The 16,430-nt window shown below is 41.4% G+C and overlaps 1 protein-coding gene across 1 annotated transcript in view; it reads left to right on the plus strand.

Moving 5' to 3' along the window:
* enox1 (ecto-NOX disulfide-thiol exchanger 1) overlaps positions 1 to 16,430 on the plus strand; it is a 113,552-nt gene that overhangs the window by 62,615 nt on the left and 34,507 nt on the right. The window contains 6 exon segments of the mRNA XM_030757369.1: positions 5,327 to 5,475; positions 6,157 to 6,294; positions 14,378 to 14,545; positions 14,996 to 15,202; positions 15,718 to 15,848; positions 15,850 to 15,952. Coding sequence (XP_030613229.1) covers positions 5,466 to 5,475; positions 6,157 to 6,294; positions 14,378 to 14,545; positions 14,996 to 15,202; positions 15,718 to 15,848; positions 15,850 to 15,952 — 757 coding nt within the window. The 5' untranslated portion in view covers positions 5,327 to 5,465.

Genomic DNA, 16,430 nt, shown 5'->3' on the forward strand with positions numbered 1-16,430 from the left:
TACCATCATTAGTTATTGTTGCAAGTTGTAATTCTTTTTCTGGTGAAGCAGTAATCAGTGTTTAAAAAAAAAAGATTATGTAAAAGAATGGGATATATATATATATATATATAGAGAGAGAGAGTATATACTGACTCTATTCTTTAAAATATTCTAAGAACTTTCTGCAGCACATGTGGCAGAGTATGCATTGCTGTTAAGCAGACTGTGGTGTTGGGTCTAACACTGTAGGCTGCTAAGTAGTTTGTGAAAAGCATTATTGGAAAGTTAATAAATGATGTGATTTGTTTCCTTTTTCAGTGTAACGCCAATAAACTGTATACTTGCATTAATATCTGCTGATATGTCAAGATTGAGACCCTAAAAATAAAATACCGTTCAGGCTTTAGTTATGTACCAATTCTGAATGAAACAGCAGTATAAAGAAGTTTCCAGTTGACGAGTGCAGTGGCTTAAATGGAAGATGACTGCTGTTATTAGATAACTGACCCTGATGACTGACAGCATGGTTTTAGAGGATAGGAAACACAGTGCAGCTCTCTCTCCAGACGGCCACATCACAATGATGTGGTATTCATTCAAAAACAATATCTGATGATGTTAACATGCACAGTCATGGTAAAAACTAAATACACCCTATTATTTAATAGCTTGCAGCAACAATAACTTGTTTTCTGACTTTATCAGTCTGTCACATCATTGTGGAGGAATTTTGGCTTCTTTACGATGTTGATTCAGTACGTTGAGGTTTGGCTTTATGCACAGTTCTCTTAAAGTCCCACCACGGTGTTTTAGTCAGGTTTAGATCTGGACTTTGGCTGGGCCGTTGCAACACCTTGATTCTTTCCTTTTTCAGCCACGATATTGTAGATTTGCTGCAGTGATGGGGATCATTGTCCTGTTGCATGACCCAGTTTCAGCCAAGTATTAGCTGTCAGACAGATGGCCTCACGTTTGACTCTATAATACTTTGGTATACAGAGGAGTTTATGATCAACTCAATGATTACAAGGTGCCTGCATCCTGTGGCTGCAAAACAAGCCCAAATCATCACCTCTCCACCAGCGTGCTTGACGGTTGCTTTGAGGTGCTTGTGCTGATATGCTATATTTGTATTTGTGGTGCTGTGTATTATAGCCAAACAGCTCCACGTTGGTCTCACTTGTCCAAAGGACGTTGTTCCAGAAGTTGTGTGGTTTGTTCAGATGCAGCTTTGCAAACATAAGCTTTGCTGCCGTGTTCTTTTTTTAGAGAGCACACTGTAAACCCAGATTTTGATTTGACCTAAAAATATTGACTTTATATTACTTAAAATTACCTAGAATGTGAACATTACTTGTTAATGCTGAGTAGACTGTACTTTTTGATGGTCTATTTTATTGTAATTATGTGTTTGAGTTCAAACAACTTAATATCATCAGGTTTTGCACCTGCTAAAAATCTGGTTTATACTGGTTTTAACAGACTGGATTAATGAGCAGCAGCACAGTGAAGTAGTGGTTAGCACTGCTGCCTCACAGCTAGAATGACATCTAGAAGGTCAGGGTTCATTTCCACCTTTGCCCAAGCCTCTCACTGTGTGGAGTTTGAAAGAGTAGATATTTAGTATTTTTGTTTGGTTTTTGTTCACCTTCTGGTTCTCTACTTGTACAGTTTTTTTTGTTTGTTCCATGGACAAATTTTGTTATTTGTAAATGCTACTGTACCAGTGTTCAGCAGGGCTGAGTTTTATCATGTTTGTTTATTTACCAAATTTAAACAGACACAGTTCAATATTTTAAGAAATATTTTTGTTACTGAGCAGCACGGTGGTTTGGTGGTTAGCAGTAAGGGTGTACTTAATTAGCTTAATTTTTTTTCATAAATAATGACACTGTGTAATTAATATATTATGCTTTGTTCTTCATCTGAGACTGTATTTGCCTATTTTTTTAGACCTGCTAAGAACTAAATGATTTTTATTATATCCTGACAAATGCATCGAGTTATATTTGGGCAAGCATGGGATCTGGAGCTCCTCCAGTCTACAGAGCTTTGTGATGAGTTTGATTTCTTTGTTTTGCCATCCAACCCATAACTTTACCGATTTGGCTCACTTTCACGGCTTCCACAGAATCGCTTTCAGAGAAAAAGCTATAAAAGCTACTGTGAACCACCTGCTGAGCATCAAACCAAAGTCATTAGGATCTGGGGATTGCTAATGTCACACAGTTTTGTGTCAGTCAACCTTGTGGATGTCATTACTATTATTTTGTGTGATTTGAAATTTTATTGACTTTTACTGAGACTTTTAAATGTGCCTTTTGTTAGCTTCATAGATAATGTGCAGCATGTAAGCAGAGGCTACTCAAGTATAATTTGTGAGTAACTGTGTAGCATAGCATCAGCGTCTGCTGACGGAGACATTTCAGTCTGGACAAACATGGTGGACAGACTGACAAGGCCGTCATCAACGAGTCAAATCGCTGCTGTGCTAAGTGCCTTTTTTTATGCACTCTTAAACTCGTGAACTTCCTGCAGTTCTCCAGTGCAGCAGCCTCCTCAGCCTGTCATAAGCCTTAGCTTCATCCACAATCCCCCTCCATCTCGCTGGGGACCTAATTCTGCCTGCAGGATGTGTGTGTGCTTACATTCCTCTGTCTTTGTAAGGACATCTTCTCAGGTCCTCATGCCTTCATTGGGCTCTTTGAGGGTTAAGATGTGGTTTTAGGGGATCAGGTTGGGGTTTAAGGTTTGTCTCTTTGGAAAATGCGTGTGCGTCTTTGTGCTCTGAAACGTGAGAATCATCCGTCTTCATTTACTTTAAACACATGTCCTATATGCTCTACACATGTAAATCTTTAGTGCGGCAGTATTTGATTGGCTGCCTCCTCGGTGTTGAGACGGTGCCCAGTGATACAAACAAAACCGATCTGTTCTGATGAGGCCTGCAGCGAAGGCAAACATTTTTACTGAAACTGCAAATATTGTCCAATCATCACATTTATAATTAAGATTTATGACTGCAGTGAGGAAAGTGTACATTTAACTCGAAGTCTCCCTCAACTGCACGTCGTAGTGTGCGGCCATTAATGAAAAGTCATCGATATGATTGCGTCTCAATTAAAGCAGGATGTGTCGCGGGGCTCAGCTGGTTTCCTGGTGTCAGATGTGAATAACGGTGATTGCTGCAGAGCAGAGTGGGCTGACAGAGAGAGTGAGAGCAACGTGTTCAGCATGCCAAATGCTTTGAATCCTGCATCAAAGATACAGTCTACTCCTGACAAATGCAGCTTCTAGATAGGACAACAGGGAATGCTTCTGTAAAAGGGAGAAACCCTTTTTCCCAGCCTGTTTCATGTGATTTAAACATCATTCTTGATGTTGGACGGCTAGCTCCAACATCATGTGGGTCATCTTTCACCCACACTTCAGTAATAATTACAGCCACGTGGAGCTTCTTTTTGCTTCTCTTGTAATTTAAACATCAGCTCAGTGTAAAATGTGACTTTCAGTGAAAACCTGAGGAAATCTTTCTGCTGTGCTGCTAGATGGAAACATGCCAGCACCAACATATAGGTCATTAATTAGCCCAGCAAAGACTAACATCAGTGGAGCAATACCTCATTAAAGCACATCGACTGTGCCACTGGAATGCAAGAGACAGGCAGGCACTGCTGCTTTTGCAGCCCATTTTAGCCCGTTTTTGTTTATATTAAAAGTATTTGGAACCATCTTTTAGTAACTCAGGTTGGTGTTGTATGAAAAAACACAAACTGTGCATAAAAGATGGAAAATGTTTGAGTTTGAGTTGGATCTGACAGAGTTGAATTGTCAGTGTGAAGTAGCACTAGCATAAAGCATATCCTGCTCTATCATCTATTTTACTCTGAGTAGATCCATAATTTATGGAATGGCAGAATGCCATGTTGCATTGATGAAGACTCATTTTGAAAGCTATGGAATTACCCCCTGCTGGCCATTAGAAAAAATGCCGGTTTAATGCTTCAGTTATCAGATCTGATGGGTTCATCTATCTGAACTGTCAGGGGTTTACTTTTACATTGAAAAGAAAAAAAAAACCCTATGATGATGTTGTAAAAAGAGTCTTTTGCTCTGTAAATTTAAAAGTAGTTTATTTGCTTTTTTATTCCTGCTTTTCTGTTTGTGCTTCCAAGTGTCCGTACAAAATGACATCCACAATCATGAGTTAAATTGCCAAGAACCTGAGTAAATATTTTGCTCCCCACTCCTCCTGTAACTTTAATTGGACCGGTGGAGGCTAGCTAGCATCACTTGCAGACTGGGAATGTCTCCAGCCATCAGTGACCCACAGCAGAGCAAATGAGTAAAGAAAATAGCTGGATGGTCCCTTGAGATCAAAATCTCATTTTCTAGAGTTCTCTCTCTAGTGTTCTCTTTAAATGGCAGAATAATTAGGTTACATAAATCAATGGAGAACCAAAAGCTGAGGGAAAATGTATTACACTTTGATATACATTAAAAACACAACACTTCTCAGCCAAGAGCTAAAACTTTAAAGTATATACATATGAAGTATGCAATAAATAGAGCAGAAAGGAAAAACGCAAACCAAAAGACTCGCACAACTTCACACTTCCTTTCTTCAGCAGCTTTATTGTGGAGGTGAGGTGTAACAAAGTAATTAGTATTCATCCTCTTTGGATCACGTCTGCACAAAATCTCACTAATAGCTGCTGATATATCTCAGTGTGGTGGGATGACTGAAGTCCATGCTGAGTGAGGAAAGTGTAAGAATAGAAACAATCACAGTGGGCGTCGATACTCGACAACAATGGTGCTGTTGTTGCTTTGCATGGTTTCTGCTAATAATTGGCATGGATGCAGTTAAAAAAAAAAAACTGGCCTGTCACACAGAAATGAGGGATTTATTCAGCGTCGCCGAGCGCTGTCAGTTTGTTCCTCTGATGTTTTCCGTGTGGCTTCGACAGCTCGGCTCAGCGCAGGGGTGGGGAACTGTTAATGAGCGAGATGCCGGCCCACTAACAACACACATAAAGGGTACAAGTGTGTGTGTCTGTGTGCATATTAATCAGCATGAGAGGAGTTTATATCACAGTTTTGTGTGTTTTCTAAGATTAGAAACTGCTGCTTAAAAGCATCAGTGTGTGTGTGTGTGTGTGTGTGTGTTTAAGCTGCTTTTCCTGGTAGAAGGTCAGCTGGGATTGGAGCATTTCTTCCTAATTGCCTAAAGATTTCTCTGCTTTTGCATCTTCTGGCTTAGTGATTCATTTCTAGTCTCAAGGACTTTTTTTTGGACTTTGCCATGTTTCAAACTCTTTAACTTCCCCTGTTTGTATTCCAGAGGTGGGCTGTGACTGTGGCTCAGAGTGGATGGGCCCCTGTGTTCTCCCAGCCATTAATCCATCCCTCCATCCTACCGTCAGCCAGAGGAAAGATCTGATGACAGGACTGCAGAGAGTGGAGAAAAAAGACCCCCTGCTATGGCCAGTGGTACATACTGAAATTACTCTATTTGTTTGAATAGAGGACAACCTATATTTTTTTTTTCCAAGAAAGGACAAGAAAAACTGTAACAGGATTCTGCTGGGAAAGTTTCCCAGAGATACCATAAATCCATGGAGAAGAGAGCCCTCATTGTTGAAACCTTTTCTCCACGTTGGCCTGTCCTATCTGTCAGTTACAACGTACTGAAGCTATCAAAATAATTTCCTCTGACCATTTTTGAATAAATCATCGGTGACAGCTGTAATGCTTGGCTGTTTGACATGTTTTGTCCCGGGCTGCACTCTGCAGTCAGGAGACACTCTGCACTCCTTTTCTGTCATCATGAATGAATCTATTTTCTGCAGCAGAACTTATTAGAGGAGCCTTCAGGAACTCCTGCAGCTAAAACTTTGCCGGGTTAACACTCAAAGTGTGCCGACTGATTCTGAAAGACTCATTATAAAACGCTCGTGAGCTCATCTTAAAACTGTACCAGGCAGAGTCACGCTGGTATCTTATTCAAAAACAATATCAAATGTTGTGATTTAAGCCATCCGCTGCTTTTTTAAACCTTTTTCCAGAAAATATTATAATCTTACATTTAATACAGTTTAATCCCATATTCCGTTCAGCCAGCTCGTCCTCTGATGCCGCTGATGTCTCTGTGTTTGCTTCTCCCTGCTGTAGCAGCTGATGGTGTAGGCAACCTGGGTGCTGAGCAGAACCACCTGAGCGTCCCTGTCGCTGATCATGGAGCCTGGGCCACGGCCATGAACAACCTGGGCATCATGCCCATGGGCATCAGCGGGCAGCAGCTGGTTTCAGGTACCCTCTACTCGAAACTTTGCAAAACTTATTCAATCCATGGGTGCTGACTATATTTATTATTTACCCTCAGTGTTTTCGTTGATTGTTTACATCCTAGCAGTCATCGTTTTTATTGTACCCTTCACCCAGCCCTTCATCATCCAACAATCACAGAGCAGTTCTACATGAATGTTGTACTGCTTACTGGGAATTCAATCAAGTCAAGTAATACAAACCATATGTACCTAAGCACAGATGAAGGAAGAATATATGAAAAAGAAACAGTATGTCTACATCCTTACTATCCTTAATCAGATGTAAGTCTCATCAGATTTTGGCTTTGGAATAGCAGATGATGCAGTCACAGCAGAAACAATTGTGGCCAATACAAAAGAAAATGAGGAGAGGGCCACTGTTTGTGAGAATGATCTGTATGTGATCATCTCAGTCTCAGGAAATCCCAGCAGTCATACATTTATGGATATGGATGTAAGACAGGTTTTTGTACATGTGGAAAGTACACGAGCTGTACTGCGTTAGTTATTACCGCTTAATGTTGGCTAAAGAGACTCACAAATTCTCTGGAAGGAAATAAAATGACTCACAAAAGCAGGTAATGTTACAGTCCCACCACTTCCAGAGAAATCCAGCGTGAATAAGGCTTTAGTCTGTTATTGGGGTCCTGACAGTAGGAGAGGAAGCTGTGCTCATGTCTCTGTGTGTGTTTAACTAGAAATATCAGTTATGCTGTGCTTACACTTTGATGGTGACATTTTTTCTTGTGCATTACATTTACTAAACTATTGTTAATTCCATTTAACTTAAAGGTAAGTTGTGCTCTTTTACTCAAATTTAAGTTAATGTGGCTTATCCTCTTCTAGCACTGCACACTAAAGACAAGCTAGTTACAGTAGTATTAGTTGTCCTTCTAAGCCAGCATAGAAAGCCTTAGAGTGACAATTTGGGGCCAGGTCACGTGGGCAGCAGCCTATGAAATTTGAGACCGAGGTGAGGCAGCGGTACAGAACCAAATTGGGGGGGGGGTGGCCTGGCGTTCCTTGGATGCAAAAATAACTGTCCATGCTTTTCCAACACTAAATATTTACTGCACCTCTTTAGTAAATCCCAAGTTTTTTGTATGCCAAAAAAATGTGGCTGCATTATTAGACATAATTTTGAAAGCTTGTGTGACCTGTGTTTGATTGTACCACGGGGCTTCGGGGTCTTAGAAATGTCACAGTGTGAATCAGTGCAAAACAATGAAAATGAGGCGTGTGTGCAAATGTGCACCAAAGTTGGCTGCAGCGGGGGACACGGGATGGGAACCATGTGAGGATTGTTGGAAGACCTGCGGCTCAGTGATGGAACTGGTTACTTGATGGGGAGAAAAGCAACCTGAAGGGAATTTATTATTATTTCTTTATTTTGGATGAACCAATTAATCAGATCTGACCTCGTCTCATGTCAGACTGATGTGTTTTTCTTTAGATTTTCTTTAGATCGTTTTCTAGTGTTTCATTCCTTATGAAATTCTCTCACTCGCTCTTGTTTGTTTTTGCCTTTTTTTTTGATCAGAAGCAGGTTTTGTAAAATGTTTCTCTTTAATTCAGTGTCAGCCACAGTTATGAAACTGGATGTACCACGCCAGCAGTGCTATGAAGACTCCCCCCTTCCTATTAATTATCTCCCCACAGATTCATCCAGGGAATCTTTGGAGGGGTCCAGACCAAAAAAAGCAGATATTACTCATTATGACTTCAGGACGTTTTCTTGTCATTTGTGTGTTGTTATAAGAACGGAGCGCTTCTTGCATCAGCGGCATGAAGCAGGCAGAGATTTTCCAGATGTATCAAACTGTGACACTTTGCTAAAGAGGGCAGGGCTGGAAAAAGCATCCATCTCAATCTGAAACATCTGGACGTAATAAATACCAATGTTTTGTTCTCATTTTGTTTTTCATATGTAAACCATATACCTCGAGACTGCCCTGCGGAGTACAGTGCGTAACCAGAGGAATATATGCGAGGCCACAACTAAACAGCAATCCCAGAGCTTTATCTGTCCCTCAGCAGGGTGTGCAGCACGTCTGCGCTCCAAACTAACAACTCTCACGTGTTACTTCAAGTCAAACTACATTAAGCTCTGTGTAGCTGCTCTATTTCATATTCTCTTTCTCTGGGTTTAATTTCAACGCGGAATCTATTTATGAAATTGTTTTTCTGAGACGTGTGGATTTGTCTGAGCTTTATGGTTGTGTGTTATTATTTAAAAGCTGCCATTGTATAAGGGCTGCATCGTGGGGCTCGATTATATGAGCGTGTTGGGGAGATTTGATGAATAGAAGTTTGGATTTTATTTATTTATTTAGTGTTAAGCCCGGAATAATTGAATGCATGGATTTAACTGAGGGGAAGCTGCAGTGAGGATGTTGTAGGGCGGGACAAACGGCATCGTAGCAACCAAATTCCTCTGGATCAGAGTGGAGATATTAAAATGATGACATGATCTTTTGATGATGTGATTAGACTACACCTCTGGCAGCATCTGCAGCTCTCTTCACTCGTTGAACTACAGGGAGGGGAGAAACGTTTCGGGAATGATGGGAAAAAAGTGGATCAGAGATGCGTCTTTTAAAGGGTCAAACCGCACAAACATACTGTAGCTTTCCACTTGCCTCTATTAGAGTTACAAACTTTTTAAAGTGGTGAACTGAAACGAGACAGCGACAGTGTTCAGACTCTTTACTTAAAGTGTTAAAACAGTATTCAAAAATATTCATGTTAAAGTAACAACACCATCATTTAAAAATGACCAGTGTTCAAGTAAATATTCCTGCAAGTTTAAGCAGTAAACACAATTATTGTGTTAAAATGAAATTGTTCCTGTGTTGCTGCAAACCTGTGTCAGTCTTTGTGCCTTGTTGTCGCTGTTTGATGCGGCGAGTTCCTCCTCAGATCGTCTGCGTTGCTGATTTCTTGTTACATTTTGGATTTTGGTGGGTTTTTGTTTTTATCTTTCTACTCAGCTCTTTAGAAAATGAAAACAGGCATTGTTTGCTGCCTACAAAGTTATTGATACAACATTCATAGACCCCATTCATTTAGATAAGATTTAAAGATTTTTTTTTTTTTTTTTTGGCCCCAGGCTGTTGCCTGTTATACCAGATTTCCTGCTGCTGTTCCTGAGCAACTCAAATTCTTTGAATTATTTGTCATTTGTGGATGTAAAAATGCCTTAATGGTGATTTTGGACTCAATATGAGCCTGATTACAGTGAGAATCAAAAGAAAGATGAAGCCAGAGCTAAAAATAAACGGCAGTTGTATCTTGGACATGTTCCAGAGTCCCTACACAACAAATATGACCTGTAAGAGCCTGTTGCTTCCTCGTTCTCTCTTCTCCTCATTTGCCCACAGTGACATTAACCAACAGGTGTAAGGGACAGTTTTTAACACTAAAAAATAAAGAAGTAAAACAAACACAGACAACCCAAACTTTCCTTCTTTCCAACTGTCCCGTTTTTTTTTTTACATTTTTCCCCAGATCACAAGTTCTGTCCTGTCATACTGTGTAAGAACAATATTAACAAAAAGAATTGCAAGTAATTGCAGCTATTGGATAAAAATAATATATTCAAGTAAATTACAAGTACCACCACTTTAAACTAATGTGCAGAAATTTGTTATAAAATTAGAAACATGTGGCGTAGCCTGGACTCATTTGTTAAAGGCTAAAAATGAGGCCATGTAGGCCACAGTTAGAGTCTGATTTGTGTTACGATTACAATTAGGATAAGTTTAAACACTCGCTTTTCATTGTATGGGTGTGTCCTGACTGATGAGCTCTCACCTTGAGGTTAATCACAGCCAGATGTTTCCCAGCACGGCCAATGCTACTCATGTGTCTCAGTGGTGTTAGTGTATCGTACAGAATAAGCACAATTAGAGGAACAAATGCTTTTTCTACCATCAGAGCACATCTTTTTATTTCATGGCTCTGGTTTTAATTTTTCTGCTCCTTCTGTGTGTGTGTGTGTGTGTGTGTGTGTGTGTGTGTGTGTGTGTGTGTGTGTGTGTGTGTGTGTGTGTGTGTGTGTGTGTGTGTGTGTGTGTGTGTTTTTCTTCCCTATATTTCTTCCTCTGTTTCTGTCTCTGGCAGTCGCAGCAGAGCTCTCAGCCAGAGAAATGAACCTGGCTTCGATCACTTTGGCTCCAGGATGAAAACCTATGAAAACCAGGCTTTGTGATTATGATGAATGTGTGGCATGAAGATGTGTAATTTACCTGTCGAGGGTATCGTAGATGCCGTTTTAATGAGTTTTCCTAAAACCTGAAGAATTTCTGAATACATCTTGGCCTCATGCGATCAGATTTATGGAAGATTATTTCTCGTGTGTGTGTGTGTGCGTTTTAATTTTTATAAGCCTCAAGATCTGTAATAAAGAGTGTGTGAAGCATTTTTCTTTTTGCTAAACAAAATTTTTTACCCTGCAGCACTCAGTGTGTTTTAATGCTGAAAACTCGTATATGTTGGAACTATTGGGACTGTGCTGACCAACGATTCCCAGCTTAAGAGCCATTTCAGGGTTCCACATTATCTAGTAATAATAATCAAATTGATTATTAGGAGGCCGTGTCACTTCCTTTGTGTAAACCCCAGTTTTTGTCAGTTGGGACTGACAAGAAATAAGGGGTAGTATACTCCCACTGAAGCGCAGTCAAAAGCTGTCCAGAGTCTGAATCTCTGTCAGTTCTTTCTGTAACTTTTCTAAAAACTACAGGACACACCCATCCTCAAAGATCTGCTGCCACACCGATGGCCTGTAGGAAGATGTTTGAGCCTAGATCAGCAGGTTGATACAGGCATTGTTTTTAGAAAAAGAGAAAAGCAGGAATATTAGCTTAATTACCAAGTTTGAATTCAACCAGATGCTCAAATTAATTCAACTCTGTATGCTCCTAAAAAGAAATAAAAACTATTTAAAACAAGTTAACACAACTGAGAGGCCAGACAAGTTTGATAAACAGACGGACAGACAGATAAAAGTAAATAAAAGAATAAAGCAAACATCAGCCACCTCCTCCACATGGATGGCATCAAGCTGTATGCGACTGAACGAGACATTGATTCACTGATCCACATCACCAGGATCTACAGCAACAACATCGGAATGTCATTCGAACTGGAGAAGTGTAGTCGGGTGGTAACAAAGAGAGGGAAGGTAGTCAGAACTGAGGGGAGTACACTACCGGAAGGCAACATTGCAGACACTGAGGACAGCTGCAAGTACCTTGGAATCCAACAGGCAAAAGGGAACCATGAAGAGGCTGCTAGGCGGAAGGAAGGAGGCCGAGGACTTGTGTCAGAACCACTATCCATCATGAAACAACAAAGATCCATGAGTACATCAGGAAGATGGCCACAAAGGATCATGTGCTTAGTGAGTACCTCAGGCAGCAGAAACCTGAGAAAGAAGAGGAGGAAGAACAGGAACCATCATGGAAGGACAGGCCTCTGGACGGCATGAACCACCGGCAGATAGAAGAAGTAGCTGATATAGATAAATCCTACCAATGGCTGGACAAAGCTGGACTGAGAGACAGCACAGAAGCACTAACCATGGCAGCACAAGAGTAGGCTCAATAGAGGCTGGGGTCTATCAAACAAGGCAAGACCCCAGGTGCAGGCTGTGCAGAGATGCCCCTGAGACAGTCCAGCACTTAGCAGAGTGCCTGATGCTAGCAGGCAGGGCATGCATGGAACGCCAAAACCAAGTAGCTGGCATAGTATACAGGAACATCTGTGCCGAGTATGACCCGGAAGTCCTGAGGTGAGAGCTAGAGAGGAAGGGGAAGGTGAAGGTAACAGTGGTCCCCGGATTTTAACACTCGGAGCAATGACCCCCAAACTGAAAGAATGGATCCAGCAGATTCCTGGAACAACATCCGAGATCTCTGTCCAGAAGAGCACAGTCCTGGGAACAGCTAAGATACTGCGCAGGACCCTCAAGCTCTCAGGCCTCTGGATATCTTTTTTTCATTTTGGTTAGTGTCAGTTTTTCTTTCATTTTAGTGTTTCATGTTTTTCCCTTCATCCCAAGCAAACAGAAAATGTAAACCTCCTCACTTCCTGTGCTTCCTGTGAGCTGCTGATTATTTCAGGCAAACACTTGCAGTGTGCTGAATGTTCAGAGCGGCTGGAGTAAAAGCTTTCACACTAAATCACTGCTGCGTTATATCAATCCTCCATACAAAGCAGAAAAAGAACATTTATTTTTATTAAATTTCTGTAAGGGACATTTGTCCTTTCCTAGTGTGACTGCTTCCCTCGCCTGTGATCTGAATCACTGTTTTCTGTGGTGTTGTGGCTCTGTGGGCAGCAGTTGGGTGGGGGGTGGGGGGGGGGGGGGGGGGGGTGGGGGGGGGGTTCTGCTGATGTTTCGTTCTTCCCCTTTTGTTATTGCAGTGTTGAAGATAGGGACATGCGATGCTGCGCCACCCTCCTCCAGCCTGCCTGTTCTATTTTCACCCAGACAGCTGAAGCATTGCTGCTGTCACCTCTGTCCTCTCACTGTTTATCTTCCCCCTTCTTCCTCACTTTCTCTTTGTCCTAAACAACAGACGTTTTCTTCCTCCCTCCCTCTCCTCCTCGTCGAGTGTTCCTCTTGTACTTTTCCCACTAGCACACTCAAGAGGATATTTTCTTTTTTTTTGGTTTGTTTGTTTTTTCCAGTCCCCATTTTTTCTCTTATCTAGGGAGTGATGCCTTATACTCACTTTTACTCCTTTCCTCTCCTGCGTATGCAGCTGGCACAAAACGACCAGTTGTGTGTACGAGCTCTTATCATGACCACTGATCAGGTTTTAAAGATAACAACCTTCCAGCCATCTTTAAAGTACCAAAATCCTAATGACCTCAACAGGAACAGTTTTTATTGGTTCTTCAGTTGGAATTATAAATGTTCAAGGACAGTTTTCACCCAATGGTGTTTTTAATTAGGGCACAAACTAATACTCTGTAATATGGTTGATTACTGGTATGCAATAATGTAGGTGTGTGAACAGGTAGATGCTGCTTTTCAGTTAAATGAAACCTGATGGTGTTCCACACGTAGCGTTTGCACGTCTTTAGTGACATTTACTTTGTGTGCATTGTTTATAACTGATTGTATACAATACATTCATGTGAATGGGTGAGTGTGTCCAAACCTTTGACTGGTACTGTATTAAAATGAAAGATAAAATAAGTAAGTGAAAATGGAAATAAGAAGCTGGAGGAAATGCGGCATTCCACATGGCTTACTGCCACAGGTAAAGTTTTCCATAGTGTTCCTTCAGAGAAGGCTCATTGTCCAGTTTAGCTGACTTTGAATATATCAACATTTCCTCTTGAATATGCCCTCGTTTTTCTGAAAGTAAACATCCACTGGTTTAATAAAGGCCCTTAAATATACTGACTTTAATCTCTCTGTGGTGAATAAATGATTTCCCTGAATGGTTTGGCGGTGGTGATGACGGTAACTATGAGTGTGTATAGAGGGAATTTATTCATGCAGAAACTCCAGTTCAGGACCGACTTGTGAGACAGTCACTGAGGTGAAAGGGACGCATTGTACAACAGGGGTGTCCCAAAAACTGTATACTGATAAAAATAAAATGCAGAAATATGAAGTGAAATCTGTCGTCTTCACACTGCAAAGAGTCACCTTGTTGCACTTGGATGGTCTAAATGGGAAAATGTGTTTTGCCATTTGTCATTCGACAGTGACAGGGAAGGTGATCTCCTGGAGACGGACGTTAGCAAATGTTGCTAAAAATGTCTAATTCATAACTACAAAAGTGAACCTTGTGAGGATCCTAGAACAAGTCAGAGGATCATTGAAGTATGCTGAATTTGACCTTAATGTCGCCCTTAATGTCTGTACAAAACACTATGACATTCCATTCATTGGCTATTTTATCTCTATTTTATCTGCTCTAGGTATATACCTAGAGCCTAGAGACTGTCTTTCCATCCTTTATGGCAGAAAATATGAAAAATGTTTGGCTTTTTTTTTGTATAAAAATCCACAAAGTGTTTAAGTTGTGAAATCTGTCCTGCAGACTCTCTGTGTATCCAGAGATTCGACCCTGGGCTGGGCCTCATCGCACCCATAAACCCCATGATGGCGGGTATCAGCCTGGTCCCACCTCCACCCGTTCCCTCTGACATGCCCCTCATCAAGGAGATCATCCACTGCAAGAGCTGCACCCTCTTTCCTCAGAACCCCAGTAAGACTGGACTTTAATGCAGAAGAGATAAACTATACCTGAAACTTTGGAGGGGTGTGATGGCAATAACAAGCTAGTAAACTTAAACTGATGAAACCTATTTTAACACGAGTTATTTTTATCTAAAGGTTTTTTGGGTTTAATTGATCATACTTGGGGGAAAGAAAATCAGTTGTTTGGCCTCTTTGAATTGAATTATGCTTCTGTGTCGGGTCTTTGTGGGGCCTACCTACGCAGTAACCTATGATGTAGCCTGACGTGCACCTCTTGAAAAATGTAACTGCACATCAGGTCGACGCAGCCTGCAAGGACTGAGATTCAGAGGGGTTTTCCGGTTATGTGCGTAGGCGCGGCAAAGATCTGATGCAGAAGTCTAAATCAGGCCTAACAAGAGAGCTGTGGATGATGCGCCCATATAATCACGTAACTGGTCCTATCACTGTGCATCAGACCTTCCTCCTCCATCGACACGGGAGCGCCCTCCCGGCTGTAAGACGGTATTTGTCGGAGGTTTGCCAGAGAACGCCACAGAGGAAATCATCAGGGAAGTGTTTGACCAGTGTGGGGAGATCACCGCCATCCGCAAGAGCAAGAAGAACTTCTGCCACATCCGCTTCAGTGAGGAGTTCATGGTGGACAAGGCTATTTACCTGTCAGGTGAGAACATTTCTTTGGGAAATGAAGTGCATCAGGTTTGCAGTTGGCATCTTGTTTTCATTTGTTTGTCTTGGTTTGGTTTCTCCTAGTATGTCTGAACAAGATGATGCAGCCCGTCATTATCTATCACTTACGTTGGCCACACCCTCATTATGCATAACTTTAAGCTTTGTTACAATTTTAATTGATTAGTTATTTATTAAAAAGAACCACCTCCATACAGTTGCCATGATGAGGAAAATTAGTTATAGAGGCCACAGTTGTTTTTGAGACCGACTTTAAACACATTTACTTCTGCTGTTAAATTGAGCCTTTTTAAAACAGAGTCCTATGAGAATAGCTGACTTTTAGAGCCAGCCTCCAGTGGCCGTTTGAGGAACTGCATTTTTTACAATGGTGCCTCATCTTCATGTTTCACCCTCACAGATTTCTGCCTGGGAAATAAAATCTGATGAGATAACTGCAGCTGTGGCGGAAAACACCTTCATGTGACCATATCGCTTTTTCTCCCTCAGGGTATCGGATGCGGATCGGATCCAGCACTGATAAGAAAGACTCTGGGAAGATCCACGTGGACTTTGCCCAGGCCAGAGATGACCTTTATGAGTGGGAGTGTAAACAGCGCTTACTGGCCAGGGAGGAAAGACAACCGCCGGAAGATCCACGAAGACAGACTGCGGCCACCATCTCCTCCTCCGATTGTGCACTACTCTGAACACGAGGCAGCAGTGTTAGCAGACAGGCTAAAAGGTGAGCACTGGGAATGGATTTACAGAAAGGAGATTTCTGTCTTTATATGACAAGAGACTAAGAAAAACTGAGCCCAGTGTTAGTTCAGGCAAGTTAAGCTCAGTCTGCTCCAGTCGGTGTTTCAGAAGGCAGAAAAAAAATCTGCAGGTATCCTCATGGATACACTGAGTAAATAAAATCCCTCATAGCAAACATATTAGTCCAAAACATGCATGATTTTTCAAAGCGGATTTGTAGGTCACAGATAACAACGCTTTTAATTTGATTGTCAACACATCTGTTGCTCTGTGCGTGACTGTGTGTGCATGTGTGTTCAATATAATCTCCTGTTTAGGTCACCTGCTGTGATACCTAATAACATGCACAAATTAATTGTCCAGGAAGCTGCACAATTATTGATATTTTTCATCCCCGTTTGCAGGCCGCTGATAAACAACTGTGTTTGACTGCAACAGTACAAAGCAGGCAAACACTGTGC

This window comes from Archocentrus centrarchus, chromosome 21 (assembly GCF_007364275.1).
Source record: "Archocentrus centrarchus isolate MPI-CPG fArcCen1 chromosome 21, fArcCen1, whole genome shotgun sequence".
Lineage (NCBI taxonomy): Eukaryota > Metazoa > Chordata > Actinopteri > Cichliformes > Cichlidae > Archocentrus > Archocentrus centrarchus.